General features: G+C 33.3%; 1 protein-coding gene across 1 annotated transcript in view; it reads left to right on the top strand.

The window, feature by feature from the left end:
- The window catches only part of LOC143249932 (A disintegrin and metalloproteinase with thrombospondin motifs 6-like), a gene marked incomplete at its 5' end in the record, with an annotated part of 99,817 nt that overhangs the window by 44,504 nt on the left and 34,870 nt on the right, over positions 1 to 20,443 (top strand). The window contains 10 exon segments of the mRNA XM_076500549.1: positions 402 to 546; positions 1,433 to 1,525; positions 1,848 to 1,993; positions 2,501 to 2,564; positions 7,485 to 7,590; positions 8,249 to 8,376; positions 11,040 to 11,160; positions 12,610 to 12,851; positions 17,452 to 17,581; positions 18,823 to 18,949. Of these exon segments, the coding sequence (XP_076356664.1) occupies positions 402 to 546; positions 1,433 to 1,525; positions 1,848 to 1,993; positions 2,501 to 2,564; positions 7,485 to 7,590; positions 8,249 to 8,376; positions 11,040 to 11,160; positions 12,610 to 12,851; positions 17,452 to 17,581; positions 18,823 to 18,949 (1,302 nt within the window).

The raw sequence follows: 20,443 nt of genomic DNA, 5'->3' as shown, positions 1-20,443 counted from the left end.
ATTCGTAAACTGAATAGTAATATAAATACTAAACAATTAGAGAATGTCCTAACAATTTACATGAAAAACTTAAGTAACAGAGAGAAGATTTATATAGGCTTAGCATTTTGATACGTGAAACAAAAATAATGAGGCCTATTCACTAATTTATTTTTGAGCATGCTCATAAAGTACCAACTACTTCCTTCTAAAATGATTGAACGAAACTGTTTACAAAAATATGTCGTTTTTTCTTTATGATCGCTAAGCCCAATATTTTCATCTTCAACGTCAAACACTTCATTTATCAAAATGGTGAAATCTCTCAAAATGAAATGTTTAGAACTGGTAATATTAAGTTTTGATTCGTGATATAGGCTTTTGATGAATCACGTCTGTTTATTTTGAATTATCTGTTTCAGTCGAGACTGGGGTCGTTGCTTAGACGATGAACCATCCGATCATGACTTTAGTTTCCCGCAGTTGCCACCAGGGACCATGTATAACGCTGACCACCAGTGTCGTCTTCAGTATGGTCATTCTGCTACTCACTGTACAGGCCTTGAAGTAAATATTTTAACATACATCGTCTCTGTTTGTTGTTATTGTTTCTTTCACAACTCAAAAAATAAACACATTTTATATTAAATTAATTTACAAGTGACAAACTATTTATATTATTTTAATAATAAAGTTAAAAACGCAATGACAAATTTTATAAGACGAAGGAAACTGCTAAACTCAGGTTTGAAATAAAATATACAAATATTAACACATTTACTTAAATTATGTATTCTTAGAATTGTCTACAATGTTTGACAACTCTGTACTTACCTCTCTATTAGTAGTAACTGTCTACAATGTTTGACACTGTACTTACATCTGTATTAGTAGTAACTGTCTACAGAGTTTGACACTGTCGCTCCCCGCTAGTACAGCGGGATGTCTCCGGATTTACAATGCTAAAATCAGGGGTTCGATTCCCCTCGGTGGGCTGAGCAGATAGCCCGATGTAGCTTTGCTATAAGAAAAACACACGCATTGACACTGTACTTACCTCTTTATTAGTAGTAACTGTCTACAGTGTTTGACACTGTACTTACATCTGTATTTGTAGTAACTGTCTACAGTGTTTGACACTGTATTTACGTCTTATATTATTAGTAACTGAGTACAATGTTTTAAACTGTACTTACATCTGTATGATTAGTAAATGTTTATAATTATAATGTTATTTATATATGTTGTAGCCGTTAATATAAATTTTTACACATATATATTTGTAAGTATACATGAAGACATGGATGGAAGTAATACATTAACAATCAGTAATTTGCTATACCATTCGCAACAATCCGCTTAACATCTTACTATACGTCTCTGTTTAATTACACTACAACACTAGTGAGTTGTAGGTACAGTGTAGAATTAACGACATAATTTCTATGTCCAGAACATGTGCCAGACACTGTGGTGCCGTGTGGACGATAAGTGCGTGACTCGTCTGGAGCCCGCCGCTGATGGCACTATTTGTGGTTTGAATAAAGTAAGATAAACCTTTTCAATGTGTTTCTTCGTGATAATATCAGGAAGTTATGATCATAGGTTAGAAATTATGTCAATCGATTTTCCTGTATTTGTAAACAGTCAGTACCATACTAGGAAATGAAGTGTGGATCGTCATGACATCATGATGTATCACGAATACTTTGGTGTTATCAGATTAATCTGAAGAAAAGTAAAAATATTACACGTAATGGAAATTGTGTTTCGCTTTTATACGTTTCTTTAACATAATTCATATAATACTGAGATTTTATCTTTAGGCTACATTTCTCCATATACATAATATATTGTTTTATCTTTAGTGGTGTTTTATGGGAAAATGTATCACGATCGAAGATCAGCCTAATAGTATTGATGGAGAATGGGGATCTTGGGGCTCGTGGAGTCTGTGCTCGAGGAGTTGCGGTGGGGGAACAATGTCATCTGAACGATTGTGCAACAATCCACCGTAAGTTAATGTCAACAATCCACCGTAAGTTAATGTTAACAATCCATCGTAAGTTAATGTTAACAATCCACCGTAAGTTAATGTTAACAATCCACTGTAAGTTAATGTCAACAATCCACCGTAAGTTAATGTTAACAATCCACCGTAAGTTAATGTCAACAATCCACCGTAAGTTAATTTCAACTTTCTTCTAAACACGAACCGAGTTAAAACTTGACAAAAAAAAATGAAAAATCTCAGCGAAACACGTTCAGACAAATTAGCTACGGCTAAAACTTAGTATATTTGATAAAGTATTAACTACGAATTTGCTGATTAAAATAAGAATAATAATACAAGTACAATAAACTTTATTACTTTCAAACTAACATTAATTAAGTTTTCAAAACAAATTCGATCTTTCTTTCGCCCTTCATGATACTTCTAAGTATGTCAGGTAAAATTATTTTAATCGTAATTTAATTTTGAGCTAAAAGTTTAGTTATTATTTCTATTGCATGCTCGAAGACCGACCAGAGGAGGGAAGTATTGTACTGGGGAAAGAAGAAGGGTCAAGCTCTGTAATATTAAAGTAAGTAAATCTTATGAAATATGTGTTTCACAACATATGCATTATTATTCATTTTAAACGTGCTACAGTGGCGACAAAAGGGGGGAATTAGCCAGAATTGTAACTATAATTGAAGGTAAGTAAATATACAGTGCCCAATTACATTTCATTGGAGTGGAGGAATATTTTGTGGTTACGTCACAGTATAACAGGAGAATATTATAAAAACAATTTGAATAAAAAACTACTCATTTATCAGAAGTGAACTGGCCCTAAGCACACCGTGATTTACGTGTAACAGAAGAAATCCCATGTTTTTGAGGCTTGTTCGTTAGACTTCAAGGAATATTAGCTGGACTTTAGAAGATCTTTTCTACTTGAGTAGTTAGGATATTTTTGTCATTCATCCCTGTATTTTGTACACAAACTACTAATTTATCCTTACTCGCCTCTACAGAGGTTCATTTCTGTTCTTACATTTCATGTTCTAGATTTTCAGTCTGCAAACACCTTCCAAGGTGTGAAGCTAGCAGAACCAATATGATCAGGTGGACTTGGGCTGGTCCAAGTGATGAGGTCTTTATCTATATGGCCCAATCTCCGTATCAAGGAGGGCTGAAACATACCCTAAAAGTCAATAAACAAAACTAAGATTCTTGGAGTAGGTTTCCAAAGACGCTCAACCTGATTCTGTATTCCTGAGCCCTCGAGATCTCAGGGGTGGGGGCGCTATTTGAGAAACTGTGTTCATATCCCTCAGTTAAAAAAAAATATATTGAGACCTAACTTTGATACACGTTGTAATGCTACGGATGGGTGCTCTGCAGCTGTTTTCTTTGTTGGTAAAGACACCCTTTGGACTAATTACAGAAGTCACTAAGTGTATCACAGTGTATCACACAGAACTGTAAGGATAATTTAAATTATGTTAGTTTCAAACTTATATAACTATGTGATAGGTGAGTACGAAACTTTTATAACTTTATAATAGGTGACGATCATACTTATATAAGTTTACAGCAGATGAATGCCAAACTTATATAATGTTATAATAGGTGAGTGTGAAACTTATATAATATTATATAGTAAAACCTGTCTAAGCAGGAAACTACATAGGACGCAAATCTGTACAAGCCGGAAATACCCAAATTTTGAAGGATCACCTTAATATTTCTCTTATAAAACGCCATCTATATGACTGAACCTGCGTAACGTGGACGGAAAACTATCTTTTCACCTACTTCATCTATCAACAAGTAGGATTAGATCCTGAGTAAGGCGGAAAAATGTTTTTGATTAAATATTAGTTTCTTATTTAATTAATAATTTGTTTAAATATTAATAATTCTCGGACATTTTGTTACACTAAGTATTGGTTAAATATATTCTGTTCTTTTTTTCTGCTGTCATTATTTTTACAGTTAAATTAGATTCATGATTTGTAGAAATATATTTGTCTTTTAAATGTAAAATTCTACTCTTTACATGATTCTTACGAAAAAATAATTTCTTATCTTCCCTAATTTTAAAATTCAGGGAAAATTTATTTAATACCCTCATTTTTAAAAGAAGCTACTCAATACCTTTATTTTTAAAAGAAGCTACTCAACATCCTCATTTTTAAAAGAAGCTACTCAACATCCTCATTTTTAAAAGAAGCTACTCAACACCCTCATTTTTAAAAGAAGCTACTCAATACCCTCATTTTTAAAAGAAGCTACTCAACACCCTCATTTTCAAAAGAAGCTACTCAACACCCTCATTTTTAAAAGAAGCTACTCAATACCCTTATTTTTAAAAGAAGCTACTAAACACCCTCATTTTTAAAAGAAGCTACTCAACACCCTCATTTTTAAAAGAAGCTACTCAACACCCTCATTTTTAAAAGAAGCTACTCAATACCCTCATTTTTAAAAGAAGCTACTCAACACCCTCATTTTTAAAAAGAAGCTACTCAACACCCTCATTTTTAAAAGAAGCTACTCAACACCCTCATTTTTAAAAGAAGCTACTCAACACCCTCATTTTAAAAGAAGCTACTCAACACCCTCATTTTAAAAGAAGCTACTCAATACCCTTATTTTTAAAAGAAGCTATTCAATACCCTCATTTTTAAAAGAAGCTACTCAATACCCTTATTTTTAAAAGAAGCGACTCAATAACCTCATTTTTAAAAGAAGCTACTCAATACCCTTATTTTTAAAAGAAGCTACTCAATACCCTCTTTTTTAAAAGAAGCTACTCAACACCCTTAATTTTAAAAGAAGCTACTCAATACCCTCATTTTTAAAAGAAGCTACTCAATACCCTCATTTTTAAAAGAAGCTACTCAATACCCTCATTTTTAAAAGAAGCTACTCAATACCCTCATTTTAAAAGAATCTATTCAATACCCTCATTTTTAAAAGAAGCTACTCAATATCCTCATTTTTAAAAGAAGCTACTCAATACCCTCATTTTTAAAAGAAGCTACTCAATACCCTCATTTTTAAAAGAAGCTACTCAATACCCTTATTTTTAAAAGAAGCTACTCAATACCCTTATTTTTAAAAGAAGCTACTCAATACCCTCTTTTTTAAAAGAAGCTACTCAACACCCTTATTTTTAAAAGAAGCTACTCAATACCCTTATTTTTAAAAGAAGCTACTCAGTAACCTCATTTTTAAAAGAAGCTACTCAATACCCTCATTCTTAAAAGAAGCTACTCAATACCCTCATTTTTAAAAGAAGCTATTCAATACCCTCATTTTTAAAAGAAGCTACTCAATACCCTCATTTTTAAAAGAAGCTACTCAATACCCTCATTTTTAAAAGAAGCTACTAAATACCCTCATTTTTTAAAAGTTGTTTGTTATGACGATTCTAGTGAAATCCAAACTCTGATTGATGTAGATGATTCTGTGAATGTGGAAAGTTTTGTGAACGTTGAAAGGAATGTTTTAACAGAAATTGATGAAACTGATTTATAATCTATAATAGAATCTCAAGATGGTAACAGTGTGAGAGATTCAGAATATGAACAAAATGGAAAAGATAGTGAGGAAATAGAAATTCCTACTTCATAGCCAGTGTTAAGTTATATTAACTCTATCAACTTGTATGTAAAAATGAAGTGGAAAATGAACTTCATGAAAAGGCCGTAGAATTGGTGTTCTCTTTTAACCACATGAGAAAGTCCATTAGAAAACTAAACAGTTGAAATTGGACACTTTCTTCAAACAAATTTGATTAAGATTTTGTGTACTTATGTATATTTTGAATGTCTATTTTTGTTCTTATTCTAATAAAAATAACATAAACAGTATAATAACTTTATTCACAAACGTCTAACTATATATAATTGAGGAACTGCATGTTCATGTCCAAGCCAGAAAGCCTGCTTAAGCCTGAAATTTATTCGGTTCCGTGCGATTCCGCCTTAGACAGGTTTTACTGTATTAGGTGAGTACCAATCTTACATGAGTTTATAGTTGGTGACTGTTAAACGTACATTAGTTTATATGATGTATGTTACAGGTTATTTCTCTCGCAGATTTGATTTGGTGGTTAGGGTGCTTTATTCACAATTTGATTTGGTGGTTAGGGTGGTTTATTCACAATTTGATTTGGTGGTTAGGGTGCTTTATTCACAATTTGCAAGTCGAGGGTTCAAGTCCCGTTACCGAACATGCTCATCCTTTCATTCGCTGTTGTTAAAGAGTAGTAGGTAAGAAGATGACAGTTGGTGACCGTTCTTCATTTCTGTCATTTCCCAATTAGTGACGCTTAGCGCAGATGACCACGGAGTAGTCCAGCGTGAAATTAAACTAACCCAGTGACAACGAAATACTTTCTATCCTGATTTTTTTTTTCTTTTGCGGGAATTCAACCCTCTGCTACTGACAAGAGGTTTTATTTTATTTTGAAACTTACTTAAATTATGCTACATGGATTTTTGTCCTCGTCTATGTATTATACACAGAGACAGACGGTTTTATTACTTACTAAAGAGATGTTTAATTATATGACCACAAGAATAACTAATGTTATGCTAATATAATAATCATTTGGAAATGGACGATTTATAAGCATAATGAAGTGAGTTATTTTAGGGGGCCTATCTGTTCGTCTTCGAGCAAAGCCACAGTAGGTTACACTGCACAACAAAGTTTTTGCTTCTTGAACACTGTTGGATGTTCCTTATAGATTTTTGGCTGGTGATCACAAAAATCACATCCAAAATTGCCCATCACGTACCGTATCATCGAAATCTTCAGTTTTGCTACAATGGAAAAACGATATCAGGGCAACTGGAATCCGTCAATGTTTGCTGACTACTGTTGGACACTGCAACGTGATGCACCGGACATTGAATACAAACGAAAATCAGGAGCAAAACACTTTTAATTATGTTGAACATAATAGCGTATTAGAAACATAAACGCAATTAAGTACGTTATTGACGGTAAACAGTTAACTGTCTATTTCTTAGAGTTCCTACGTGATGAAGCAAAACCAAAATTATATTTGTGCATACCCACCAGGTACCTGTCACAATCATCAAAAACTTTTCATAAAGCAAAACTTTTCAAACAAATTGTTGTGCAGTGTTATCTGCTGTGTCCGCCGCAGGGAATCGAGCCCAGGATTGAAGAGTTGTAAATATGTCCCACTGGTGGATTGATTGAGGCGGAACGTACAACATGTTTCGATGCAGAATTCCTGTTGTTCAGAGGGTAGAAGACAGACAATTGTTTTGTCGAGAGATGTTGTTTGTTCCCCAATAAATAAGTCCTTCGTCGTACTTGTAGATCATTGTTTGCTATTTTCTTATTGTCTCACTGTCCTGTATAGTATTTATCAGCAGTTGTTTTCCTAACATGAAAAATAAAATGTATCTTAAATACATGAGAAAACTTTTTATTATATTTTCCTGTTAAACCCGTAACTTTTATTTTCCAGACGTGTCCAGAAGGTTCGCCCAGTTTTCGAGGCGTACAGTGTAGTAACTTTGATGACCTTCCTTATAAAGGAAAACTTCACAAGTGGTTTCCCGTTTACTCCTCATGTGAGCTTATGTTCTTATTTACATATAGAGAAACTAACCTTACTGTATACGTCACACAAAGTAGAAACTAAAGTTTCTCTTAGGCACATTCTGTAAGACGTTCTGAACTCTATGGTATAGTCATCACACTTGAGAAGCCTAAACCTAAAGTGTTTTTAATGCATGATTCATAACGGTCTTATGAGTTCAAATAAGAATCAGTAACAGTTTGTCTCCCTTATTACCAAAGCTCTAATTGTTTATTAACAATTTTGTGGAGAAAAGTGTGTTACTATATTACAATTCTGTGTAACATTCTTTAACTTATCCTATTAAATACAAAATTTAATTATATTTTGTGTTGTTTATTCTAAATAATATGCACTATCATCCATGGATTATTTTATATATTATTAGTAACACCATGCTGCATAAGGTTTTCGTTATACTGTGTATAAACCTTTAAACTAACAGTTGGAATGTCAGTTTAAAATCACGATCTGTGATTGTTAGGTTTTAGTTTCTGTTTAAATTATTTATTACGTTTATTTGTTAGACACCAAAATTGAATAAATACGTATTACTCTCCTTCATATTAAAGTTTTAAGTGAATTACGTCAAACTTCTTCTTTGTGAAACGTGTTAGTGTTGAATAAATAACATTCAGTTCATTCAACAGTGAAACCATGCCAGCTTCACTGCAAGGCGGAGGGAGAGTACTTTTCAGTTCTTCTTGCAGATACCGTAGAAGATGGTACTCCTTGTAACCCTGGAACTAAAGACGTTTGTGTTGATGGTAAATGTAGGGTGAGTTTCATAGCTAGTTTTGTAGATACTATAGATGTACTCCTTGTAACCATGGAACTAAAGATGTATGTGTTGATGGTAAATGAATGGTGAGTTTCGTAGCTAGTTTTATAGATATTATAAATGTACTTCTTGTAACCATGGAACTAAAGATGTTTGTGTTGATGGTAAATGTTTGTTGAGTTTCAAAGCTAGTTTTGAAGATACTGTAAGAAGTGATACTTGTACTTCTGGACATAACTTTTTTCTGATGATGGTAGCTGTTGAATGACAGGTCGTTTAATGTCCTTACACATGATGATAATCTATACATCTCTGGAACGAACGATAAAATTCTGTTGTAGGTAATTTGACATTTTTAAAAATTCGCACAGTTATTGGAGATTTCATTACTAACTCTAATTTCCAAATTAAAAAAAAGTAATATTTGTCTACAGATGATGCATATAACGTAAGTTGTTTTTATCAAACACACCTTTGTTTGTTTAATAGTGGTGTTATTAAAGTGACATTATCAAACACACTTCTGTTTGTTTAATAGTGATGTTATTAAAGTGGCATTATCAAACACACCTCTGTTTGTTTAATAGTGGTATTATTAAAGTGACATTATCAAACACACCTCCTTTTGTTTAATAGTGGTGTTGTTAAAGTGACATTATCAAACACACCTCTGTTTGTTTAATAGTGGTGCTATTAAAGTGACATTATCAAACACACCTCTGTTTGTTTAATAGTGGTGTTATTAAAGTGACATTATCAAACACACCTCTGTTTGTTTAATAGTGGTGTTGTTAAAGTGACATTGTCAAACACACCTCCTTTTGTTTAATAGTGGTGTTGATAAAGTGACATTATCAAACACACCTCTGTTTGTTTAATAGTGGTGTTGTTAAAGTGACATTATCAAACACACCTCTGTTTGTTTAATAGTGGTGTTATTAAAGTGACATTATCAAACACACCTCCTTTTGTTTAATAGTGGTGTTGATAAAGTGACATTATCAAACACACCTTTGTTTGTTTAATAGTGGTGTTATTAAAGTGACATTATCAAACACACCTCTGTTTGTTTAATAGTGGTGTTATTAAAGTGACATTATCAAACACACCTCTGTTTGTTTAATAGTGGTGTTGTTAAAGTGACATTATCAAACACACCTCTGTTTGTTTAATAGTGATGTTATTAAAGTGACATTATCAAACACACCTCTGTTTGTTTAATAGTGGTGTTATTAAAGTGACATTATCAAACACACCTCTGTTTGTTTAATAGTGGTGTTGTTAAAGTGACATTATCAAACACACCTCTGTTTGTTTAATAGTGGTGTTGTTAAAGTGACATTATCAAACACACCTCCTTTTGTTTAATAGTGGTGTTGTTAAAGTGACATTATCAAACACACCTCTGTTTGTTTAATAGTGGTGTTGTTAAAGTGACATTATCAAACACACCTCTGTTTGTTTAATAGTGGTGTTGTTAAAGTGACATTATCAAACACACCTCTGTTTGTTTAATAGTGATGTTGTTAAAGTGACATTATCAAACACACCTCTGTTTGTTTAATAGTGGTGTTGTTAAAGTGACATTATCAAACACACCTCTGTTTGTTTAATAGTGATGTTGTTAAAGTGACATTATCAAACACACCTCTGTTTGTTTAATAGTGGTGTTGTTAAAGTGACATTATCAAACACACCTCTGTTTGTTTAATGGTGGTGTTGATAAAGTGATATTATCAAACACACCTCTGTTTGTTTAATAGTGGTGTTGATAAAGTGACATTATCAAACACACCTCTGTTTGTTTAATGGTGGTGTTGATAAAGTGACATTATCAAACACACCTGTGTTTGTTTAATAGTGGTGTTGTTAAAGTGACATTATCAAACACACCTGTGTTTGTTTAATAGTGATGTTGTTAAAGTGACATTATCAAACACACCTCTGTTTGTTTAATAGTGGTGTTGTTAAAGTGACATTATCAAACACACCTCTGTTTGTTTAATAGTGGTGTTGTTAAAGTGACATTATCAAACACACCTCTGTTTGTTTAATAGTGGTGTTGTTAAAGTGACATTATCAAACACACCTGTGTTTGTTTAATAGTGGTGTTGTTAAAGTGACATTATTTTTAAAATATCTATATAAATTTAATACTCATTTTCTCTCATTTCTCTGTAATAATATTGTTTTAGTCACAGATTAATATAAACAATCATCAGGAATTTATCAGAAAATATAAATATTGACATATTTTGAAACTATAACAATATTTACCCGTAAAAAGTGCTATTAATGTTTACAATAGGCAGTGGAACTGGTATTAATTAAATAACTTTTGTTCTTCATGCATGTGGAATAAACAACAATACAAAACACAGAAATGTAGGCTTTAACGTGATTTGCGTATACAATACCTTTAAGAAAAAGGCTTCTAAAGATGTTATTATTTGTTTATATTTTTCTATCAGCACCTAAATATATATGGAATTTTATCATTGTGAGACAAACTGATTATGATTGAATTATACATCCAGAGAAATAACATATATTTAAATATAAGGTGTTTCATCACTTCTTTATTCGCCAATGTTAATATCACGTTGAGAATATTGAACCGTAAAGTTTTATATAAACTGTCATAAGTTTCTACCTTCTAGTTTGTTGGGTGTGACGGAGAAATCGACTCTAAATCTAAAGAAGATCGGTGTGGAATTTGTCATGGAGACGGAACTCAATGTGATGTCATTAGAGATGTCTTTAAGCAGAAACGTGGTCTAGGTCGGTACTGTACCTGTTATATCATGTGTTTGTTAGGTCGGTACTGTACCTGTTATAACGTGTTTGTTAGGTAGAATCTGTACCTGTTATAACATGTGTTTGTTAGGTAGAAAATGTACCTGTTATATCATGTATTTGTTAGGTAGAATCTGTACCTGTTATAACATGTGTTTGTTAGGTAGAATTTGTACCTGTTATATCATGTATTTGTTAGGTAGAATCTGTACCTGTTATATCATGTATTTGTTAGGTGGAATCTGTACCTGTTATATCATGTATTTGTTAGGTCGGTACTGTATCTGTTATAACATGTGTTTGTTAGGTAGAATGTGTACCTGTTATACCATGTGTTTGTTAGGTAGGTTATATCATGTATTTGTTAGGTCGGTACTGTATCTGTTATAACATGTGTTTGTTAGGTAGAATGTGTACCTGTTATACCATGTGTTTGTTAGGTAGGTACTGTACCTGTTATAACATGTGTTTGTTTGGTATAATCTGTACCTGTTATATCATGTGTTTGTTTGGTATAATTTGTACCTATTATAACATGTGTTTGTTAGGTCGGTACTGTACCTATTATAACATGTGTTTGTTAGGTAGGTACTGTATCTGTTATACCATGTGTTTGTTAGGTAGAATCTGTACCTGTTATATCATGTGTTTGTTAGGTATAATCTGTACCTGTTATAACATGTGTTTGTTAGGTATAATCTGTACCTGTTATAACATGTGTTTGTTAGGTATAATCTGTACCTGTTATAACATGTGTTTGTTAGGTAGGTACTGTATCTGTTATACCGTGTATTTGTTAGGTAGGTACTGTATCTGTTATAACACGTATCTGTTAGGTAGATTCTGCACCTCTTATAACATGTATTTGTTAGGTAGGTACTGCATCTGTTATAACACGTATCTGTTAGGTAGATTCTGTACCTCTTATAACATGTATTTGTTAAGTTATTTACGAAAACCTTCTATAGAGTAAAGTAATCCCAAACACATAATTGTGTATAAACCATAAAACTACAAATTCGTGAATATTTAAAACATCAACCATAGATCTAGAACTCGTGAAATTTTTAAAAAAATATATAAATAATCATCGATGAACAAACAGAGTTCTAATGGGTAACAATACCTTAGTTCAGGGTGACACGACAGAAGAAAGTCTTCGAGGACTAACGTACAGAAGTAACTCATGTGGGAAGGATGAATTTTCCAAAGACTTGTCTTTTGTCGGAAGCACTTTTGTGGATGAGTCTTCTAGAATTTTCTGTCATGTGTTACTCTAAACTATACATAGTTTCTAGCCTTTCTTTATTCACCATGAGGACTCTGTTACACCATCTATGAGATGATAAACAATCAATGCTTCATTAAAAAAAAAAAAAAAAATTGCCTGATTTCTTGTCTTCATTTTCATAGATCCCTAAATACTTTCTATAGGTTACGCTAAGATTGTTACTGTACCACAAGGAGCAAGAAATATTCGAGTGGAAGAACTTTCTACTTCCAACAACTACTTAGCACTTCGTGACCAGAAAGGTTACTTCCATTTGAACGGAGACTGGTTCGTGCAGTGGAGTGGAGAGTATGAGGTGGCGGGAACTACGTTTACATACACTCGAATTGAGGAAAAGGAATCACTGGTGGCTTCAGGACCCTTAAAGAAAGATGTTGAAATCCTGGTTAGTTATTGTATTATATATATGTATATATTCAAAACGTTTTAAGTTTCTCAAATCACTGGTGGCTTCAGGACCCTTAAAGAAAGATGTTGAAATCCTGGTTAGTTATTGTATTATATATATGTATATATTCAAAACGTTTTAAGTTTCTCAAATCACTGGTGGCTTCAGGACCCTTAAAGAAAGATGTTGAAATCCTGGCTAAAACGTTATTGAAATCCTGGCTAGTTATTGTATTATATGTATGTATATATTCGAAATGTTTTAAGTTTCTCAAATCACTGGTGGCTTCAGGACCCTTAAAGAATGATATTGAAATCCTGGTTAGTTATTGTATTATATATATGTATATATTCAAAACGTTTTAAGCTTCTCAAATCACTGGTGGCTTCAGGACCCTTAAAGAAAGATGTTGAAATCCTGGTTAGTTATTGTATTATATATATGTATATATTCGAAACGTTTTAAGTTTCTCAAATCACTGGTGGCTTCAGGACCCTTAAAGAAAGATGTTGAAATGGTTAGTTATTGTATTATATATATGTATATATTCGAAATGGTTAGTTAGGACCCTTGTTGAAATCCTGGTTAGTTATTGTATTATATATATGTATATATTCAAAACGTATATATTCGGCTAGTTATTGTAAATGTATGTATGTTTTAAGTTTCTCAAATCACTGGTGGCTTCAGGACCCTTAAAGAAAGATGTTGAAATCCTGGTCAGTTACTGTATCATGTTTTGAAAAAATGAATATCTTGTAAGATACAAACAAATTTATGTTACTAAACACAAATTCAACAAAAGCACATGAAAAGCAGTTAAACAAAATATTACTACAAATGAAAAAAAAACAACCAACACAATCTCGGGAAACATTTATTCTTACTTACGCAGGACCGACTCACGCACACCACAACTATACGGCACACCCCCGCACCTCACAAGCCTGATTGTCCACTACGACTCATAATATCGACCTATGAATCATTTAATTACAACCTCACTAAACATATAGAGTGGACATATTCTAAATATGTAACATCAGCCAGCTCCTTTTTGAAAGACTTTTTAACTTTAAGTTTATTCTTAATCAACAATACCATAAAGCGCTAATGGTCAGTTTTGATATAGTCTCCCTGTTCACAGAAGTCCTAACCACAGAAGCCTGCAAGATAGCTTTAGAACTTTATATCTAAGACCCCAACCCATTGATACACATCCCTAGCAACTAATTATCAACCCTTATATAATTTACTACCACCGAAACGAACTTTATGTCCAATAACCAAAACTACCTAAAAATAAATGGCCTAAGTATGGGCAATCCCGTGTCACCAGTTCTAGCCAACATTTTTATAACACAGATTTAATCTTAAGCGATCAATTCAGCCTTACATCCTCACCGGTACAGATATGTTGATGATACAATTGCTGAATTCACATCTACAGAACACACACTTAGTTTTTCAACCACGTTAACTCAATACACTCCAACATTAAGTTCAGCTGAGAACACGAAAAAAAAATAAACCAACCAAACAGCATTTTTTAACCTCAAAATCACTAGAACTGGTAGACAATTCAAAACAAATTTCCACAGAAAAATCACCCATACTGAGACTCAGCACATGAAACAAAACAAAAATTCAACATATTAAGAAACCAAACAAACCCAACCATAAAGCTATGCTCACCAGATAAGCATCAAAGATGAAATAAACAAAATAAAACAATACTTCATCAACATCAATAAGTTTCCTCCACAAACCGTAGAAAACATTATACGCACTCACCTAGACAGAAAGTAAAATCAACCAACAAAAGCAAATATATCTCACGAATCAAAAAATCACGAAACCATATACATATTCCCGACATCAGCAAAAAAATAACCAACATTTGGCAAAAACTAGTGACAAAATATGACATTTCAGTTGATACCAAATTTATTCAAAAACCAGGCACAAAACTGAGGTCTATACTATGTAAAAAGTACACTGACAAACACAACACCAACATTATTTATAAAATACAATGTGATAACTGCCACGACTTCTATATTGGAGAAACAAGTAGAAAAATGGAAACCAGACTCAAAGAACATAAAAAGTCACCTTCACACGTTTTCAAACACTGCAAGACAAATAAACACAACATAACCATAGAAAACAAACAGATACTAAATAGAGAAACAAATATAAACAAACGCAAAAATCAAAGAAGCCTTACTTATACAACAACTCAAGCCCAAAATAAACTAATATAAAGAAACACGGGTATACCTGTATTAATTAATAACCTAACATCCACCTGCAACGCCCCCTACAGTCCCGTACCCGTTTATACTCTCGTCCCTAAGACGTGTCCGTCAACAGTCACATTCAAACTCTCTCTTTCTTAACCTGAAGATGACCTAGGAAGGTCAAAACGTTGTTCTCTGCTTATCAGTAAAAGTGTTAATACCCAAACCAGTCGTTCTGAGATACAAAGTTCATGATATTATCTGACATTATTACATGATAAAGATGTAACTGGATTAATGATATTTAATTAATTAAAGTGTTACAAATAACATTAATGATATTTAATTAATTAGATCTGTACATAATTACAAAATAAAATATAACAAAGTTTACGATATTTAAGTGGTGAATATTTTGAATGTAGTGTAGATGTTCCATGTACTGAAATAAGTTTTCACGAACTACACTCATTAACACTGTTTGTCTTCATAGAAATATTTCATTAGATGAACAACACTTGTTTATTCGCTTTCTTAGAAAATCACTAATAGAGCTTGCTTGCGTAACTTCCTCTTCACACAGTGTATGTGTGTGTGTATTTTCTAATAGCAAAGCCACATCAGGCTATTTGCTGAGTCCACCGACCCCCTGATTTTAGCGTTATAAATCCGTAGATTTACCGCTCACCAGTGGGAGACTTACACAGTATATATAGAACAGTTTGGTTGTAAGTCATCTGTTTAAGAAACTATGAAATGTTGTTATTTCCTTATTATTTCTATACGTAAAATATTTGAAAATCACACATCACTATCTTCTTTTAACAAATATTAATAAGGATTTTAAAGCAAAAATAGTATTTCGTACGGTTTGTGTTGTTTATAATTATGTTCAGGTGAAATGGTTCCGTCATAGGGTTGAACATCACGAACCACTGTGAGAAAACAACATAAAACTCCGTTTGTTTTTTTTAAACTTTTCACGTTAACATTCGAGCGTGACGAGGCGTGATCATGGATCACGTGCCATTGTCACGATATCGCACTGATTGAACTAAACTAGTACAAGCGTGAGTGGTGGTTGCTATTGGATAGTAGCTTTCATTTCAAACGCAAATAGACCTTATGCAGGGTTGGTCGGAGTTACTAGGATTATGTCATTTGAACAATCCACAAAGTACAATTTTTCATGTAATATTGAACACAGGTAAGAAACATTTTTCTACATAGATTGACTAGCCACTTTATTGGGAGTTATACCAAATGTCGGGTTGAGCCAAATGTTTACCCTAATAACGACCATCGTAGAAACCAAGAAGTACTGAAAGGCGTCTTGGGAAACTTACCCATTCAGTCGCTAATATTTCACGCAATGGATGCAGCTAGTTAAGCAGGAATAATGTTGACGAACGTGTATTAGAAGTTCATCCCACAGAGTCATATTGGAGGGAGATCTAGTGATGGTTGTGATCATGGGAGGTACCTAAAAACTTTGTTGTACTCTTGAAAGTCATGCACGTACACTTTCTCACGATCGATGGAAACACAGTGTCTTGGAAGTAACCGTTCTTTTCAATAAATACTTGTTAGATTAGAAGTGTAAGCTATTCATCCTGCCTTATCTAAAAGCTAGAAAACATTTTCAAACCACCACAGAGAGTTTAAGCATTTGTGATGAGACACGAGAGGCGAGTTACTTTTGTAGCTTTTCCAACGATCTCTTCTTCTACCCTTAACAAAACGGTGAAAGTTCATATACATTACCTTTCACCAGTCCTTCCTAGTCCAACTTCTACACCGATGAAGGTGTTTTTCTTTTCTGTAACTGAGTCCAGTGATCTATTCAATGGTCTTCTACTGACACAGTCCATTTGTTGCAACGTTCTTCGTAAGGTGTATCTAGAAATTTGTTTTGACACTGAATCTTTGGCAATACATTTTTGTTTGATGACAGTTAGACTGTATCATCCTGGATGAACGTGTCGAATAATCAACATTTGGGATCAGATTAACAATCAGTTTTTTCCATTGTTGTACATGTTAGAGATCCACTACCATACCTCTGTTAGATGCAGCAATATCTCTTAATGTGAGCGCAATCATGACTGTTTCAGAAGACTACCCTATTTGACATCTATTGCTCATGTCAGATCCAAGTCTTAAAGAGTACATAATTTTTAATAAAGCTGCCAAACAATGAAATTAGCACGTAGTTAAAGATTGAAAGTTTGGACCCTTCTCTTAAAAAGAATTCATTATTGTTTATCACAAAATAACAATTCGTAATATATAATAAAAGTTAGCTGTTCACCGATGGTTATACGTATATTGTCTTTTTTTTTTTTTTATTACAGTTGCTATTTCAAGATGAAAACCTCGGAGTTAGCTACGAATATACAGTTCCAAATAAACATGCTATAAGAAAACCACAATATATCTGGGAAATGAGCGATTGGTCAATTTGTTCTGTCACGTGCGGTACTGGTAAGTGTGAACGGTTGATATACGAATAAGGAAATGAAAACGAGTTGAATAAAAAAAAAGTGAAGTGTCGAATCTCTTCATAACTACAATGTAAGAAGCCATATTTGGTGAAATATTTGGACAGTAAATTACAAATATTTCGCTACACTACATTGGATAACTGATTTATTACACTAGAATCAATTGTGTCGATAAAATGTAACACTTTACTTGGATACTGGTAATTTAAATATTGGCCAGTTATTTTAATGTTAATGATTCAGTTCATGAAAATAATTGTTTGTTCTAAATAACTATTAGACTTGTGGCTGGAGAAGAGATCACAATCATTTTAAAGGGAAAGTTCTCCCATGGCTCAAAGGCAGGTCTATGAGTTTTACAACACTGAAAATCGGGTTTCGATACTCGTGTTGTATACAGCGCGTATAGTCTATTTTGTAAGTCTGTGCTCAAAGGGAAAGAATTCTGTGTATTAAGAATATTGAACAGTTTAGAACCAAATAACAAATCCATTAGTTTTATGTGATTTTTGATGCAAATGTAATGGTATTTTTTAAATTCATGTTACGTACGGTGTAAAGTGTGTGAAACGTTCGTTTTACAAGACCTTTGATTTTCTGAATGTTGTTAACATTTTATTAGAACACAAATTACGACTTAAATATATATGTACAAACGGCTCGTTTAAGTTGAACCGATTTTTAAATATATATTTTATTCTACAAGTGGATTTTCTCGACATCACTGATTAGAAATTACGACTTGTGGTAACAAAGAGCGTAAGGTGAAGAACATACGAAAAATGTTACTTTCAATTCAAGAGGCCCGGCATGGCCAGATGGGTTAAAGCGTTCCAATCGTAATCCGAGGGTTGCAGGTTCGAATCCCCGTCACACCAAACATGCTTGCCATTTCAGCTGTGGGGACTTTAAAATATGACGGTCAATGCCACTACTCGTTGGTAAAAGAGTAGCCCAATAGTTGGCTGTGGGTGGTGATGACTGGCTGCCTGTTCTCTTGTCTTACACTGCTAAATTAGGGACGGCTAGCGCAGATAGCCCTCATGTATCTTTGCGCGAACTTCAAATCAAACCAAACAAATTCAGTTCAAGAAATTCATGAAACGTACGTAATTTAAAAATAATCATAATGTGATGATAAGTTTACCGTTTTTTGTTCATCAATTTGCTGCCACCACTCTTTAACCATTCATATATGTTACTCTTCCTTCTATATCCCAGGAAAGCAGATTTCTAAAGTTTTCTGCGCAGAGAAGATATCAGGAAGGGTTGAAGATAAGTTCTGCAGCACTACCGTTAAGCCTCTGGACAAAGTGCAAGAGTGCAACATCCACGACTGTCCTCCGAGGTAAGGTTTCACTCACATCTGGACATAATATTTAAAAAACAAGTTATGTGTAAGAATCTATTGTACTTATTATCTGGTTTAGCATCACCGGTGTCGGATTTGTTTCACAAATCAGCCCACAGAGCACGTGCCGTACAATATTTTCCTCAGACCCACAGATGCATCCGGACTCTCTCTCCTGTTACTCCTTACATTTAAAACTTTATAAAATCGTATAAATATTTAGCCCATTTTAACAGCTAATTTGAATTCTGGGAAACTGTGATTTATCAGAAGCTGTTCAGAAAGATTTTGAAACAGATTCTACACTCTTATACTTTAATTAATATCAGAATTACAAAACAGTAACTGATAAAATAAACGAATGCTTCAATGTTTTCAATTAATGTATTCTTATATAAACTCTTATTTACAACGTCATGTGACTCGAATAGTAAGTAGTCAACATGGTGGAAAACATGCACTTCTGTAATATAATTTCATACAGTCAAACACTAATGAGCCCTGGCGTGGTCAGGTGGTTAAGGCACTCGACTCGTGATCCAAGGGTCGTGGGTTCGAATCTCCGTCATTCCAAACATGCTCGCCCTTACAGCCGTAGGGGCGTTATAATGCCACGATCAATCCCATTATTCGTTGGTAAAAGAGTAGTCCACGAGTTGGCAGCGGGTGGTGATGACTAACTGCCTGCCTTCTAGTCTTACACTGCTAAATTAGGGACGGCTAGCACAAATAGCCCTTGAGTAGCTTTGTGCGAACTTCAAAACAAACCAAACCAAAACTCTAGTAAACAGACAGTATGTAGGCTTATTGTTTTGTAACAAAATGTTTTTAATATATCTAATACTTTTATGCGACTGTTACTTTATTTGAATAGCATGATCTAATTCGATTCACCCTAGCTCTCTCTGTGTGTATATATATCGACTTGCTTATGCATGTACATGTGTGTGTGAATCTATTAAATAGAATCACTTTGCTCCTTAGTTTAGATATCATGCAACTGTAGAAACTTGTATTTCAACTGATTTTACATTATTAACTAGTGACACGGTTTAGGCTTAACGTAAATTTTTCGAGTAGACAGAACACCGGTTATTACAGAACAAATAATTGAACAAAGATAAATAAACAAAGGCAGTCTAGGTAATGCATATTAAATAAGTATATTAAACGTGATATCAAGAAGTAATTATTGAAAAACACTGGAAAATAAATTTAGTTCAACAGTTTCATTTTATAGAAATATATTTTATAAATACATACACACTGTTCTTTTGACTACTTGCTATTTTAGATCAGTGATGTTAAAAATAAAATAGGATAAGCGAATATAATTATACTGAAATATTTACTACTTGTGTTGTAAGTTTGTTAACACTCATTAAAAATATAACTTCCGATGTTGGTAAACGTATTTCAAAACTTTTCTGTTAATTCCTGCTAAACACAAAGTTAGCCGTTAACAATGAAGAAATATTCCTTTATACACTT

The sequence above is a fragment of the Tachypleus tridentatus genome, chromosome 4 (assembly GCF_004210375.1).
Source record: "Tachypleus tridentatus isolate NWPU-2018 chromosome 4, ASM421037v1, whole genome shotgun sequence".
Classification (NCBI taxonomy): Eukaryota; Metazoa; Arthropoda; class Merostomata; order Xiphosura; family Limulidae; genus Tachypleus; species Tachypleus tridentatus.
The sequence above is the reverse complement of the archived record's forward strand: the minus strand, read 5'-3'. Positions and strand labels throughout refer to the sequence as shown.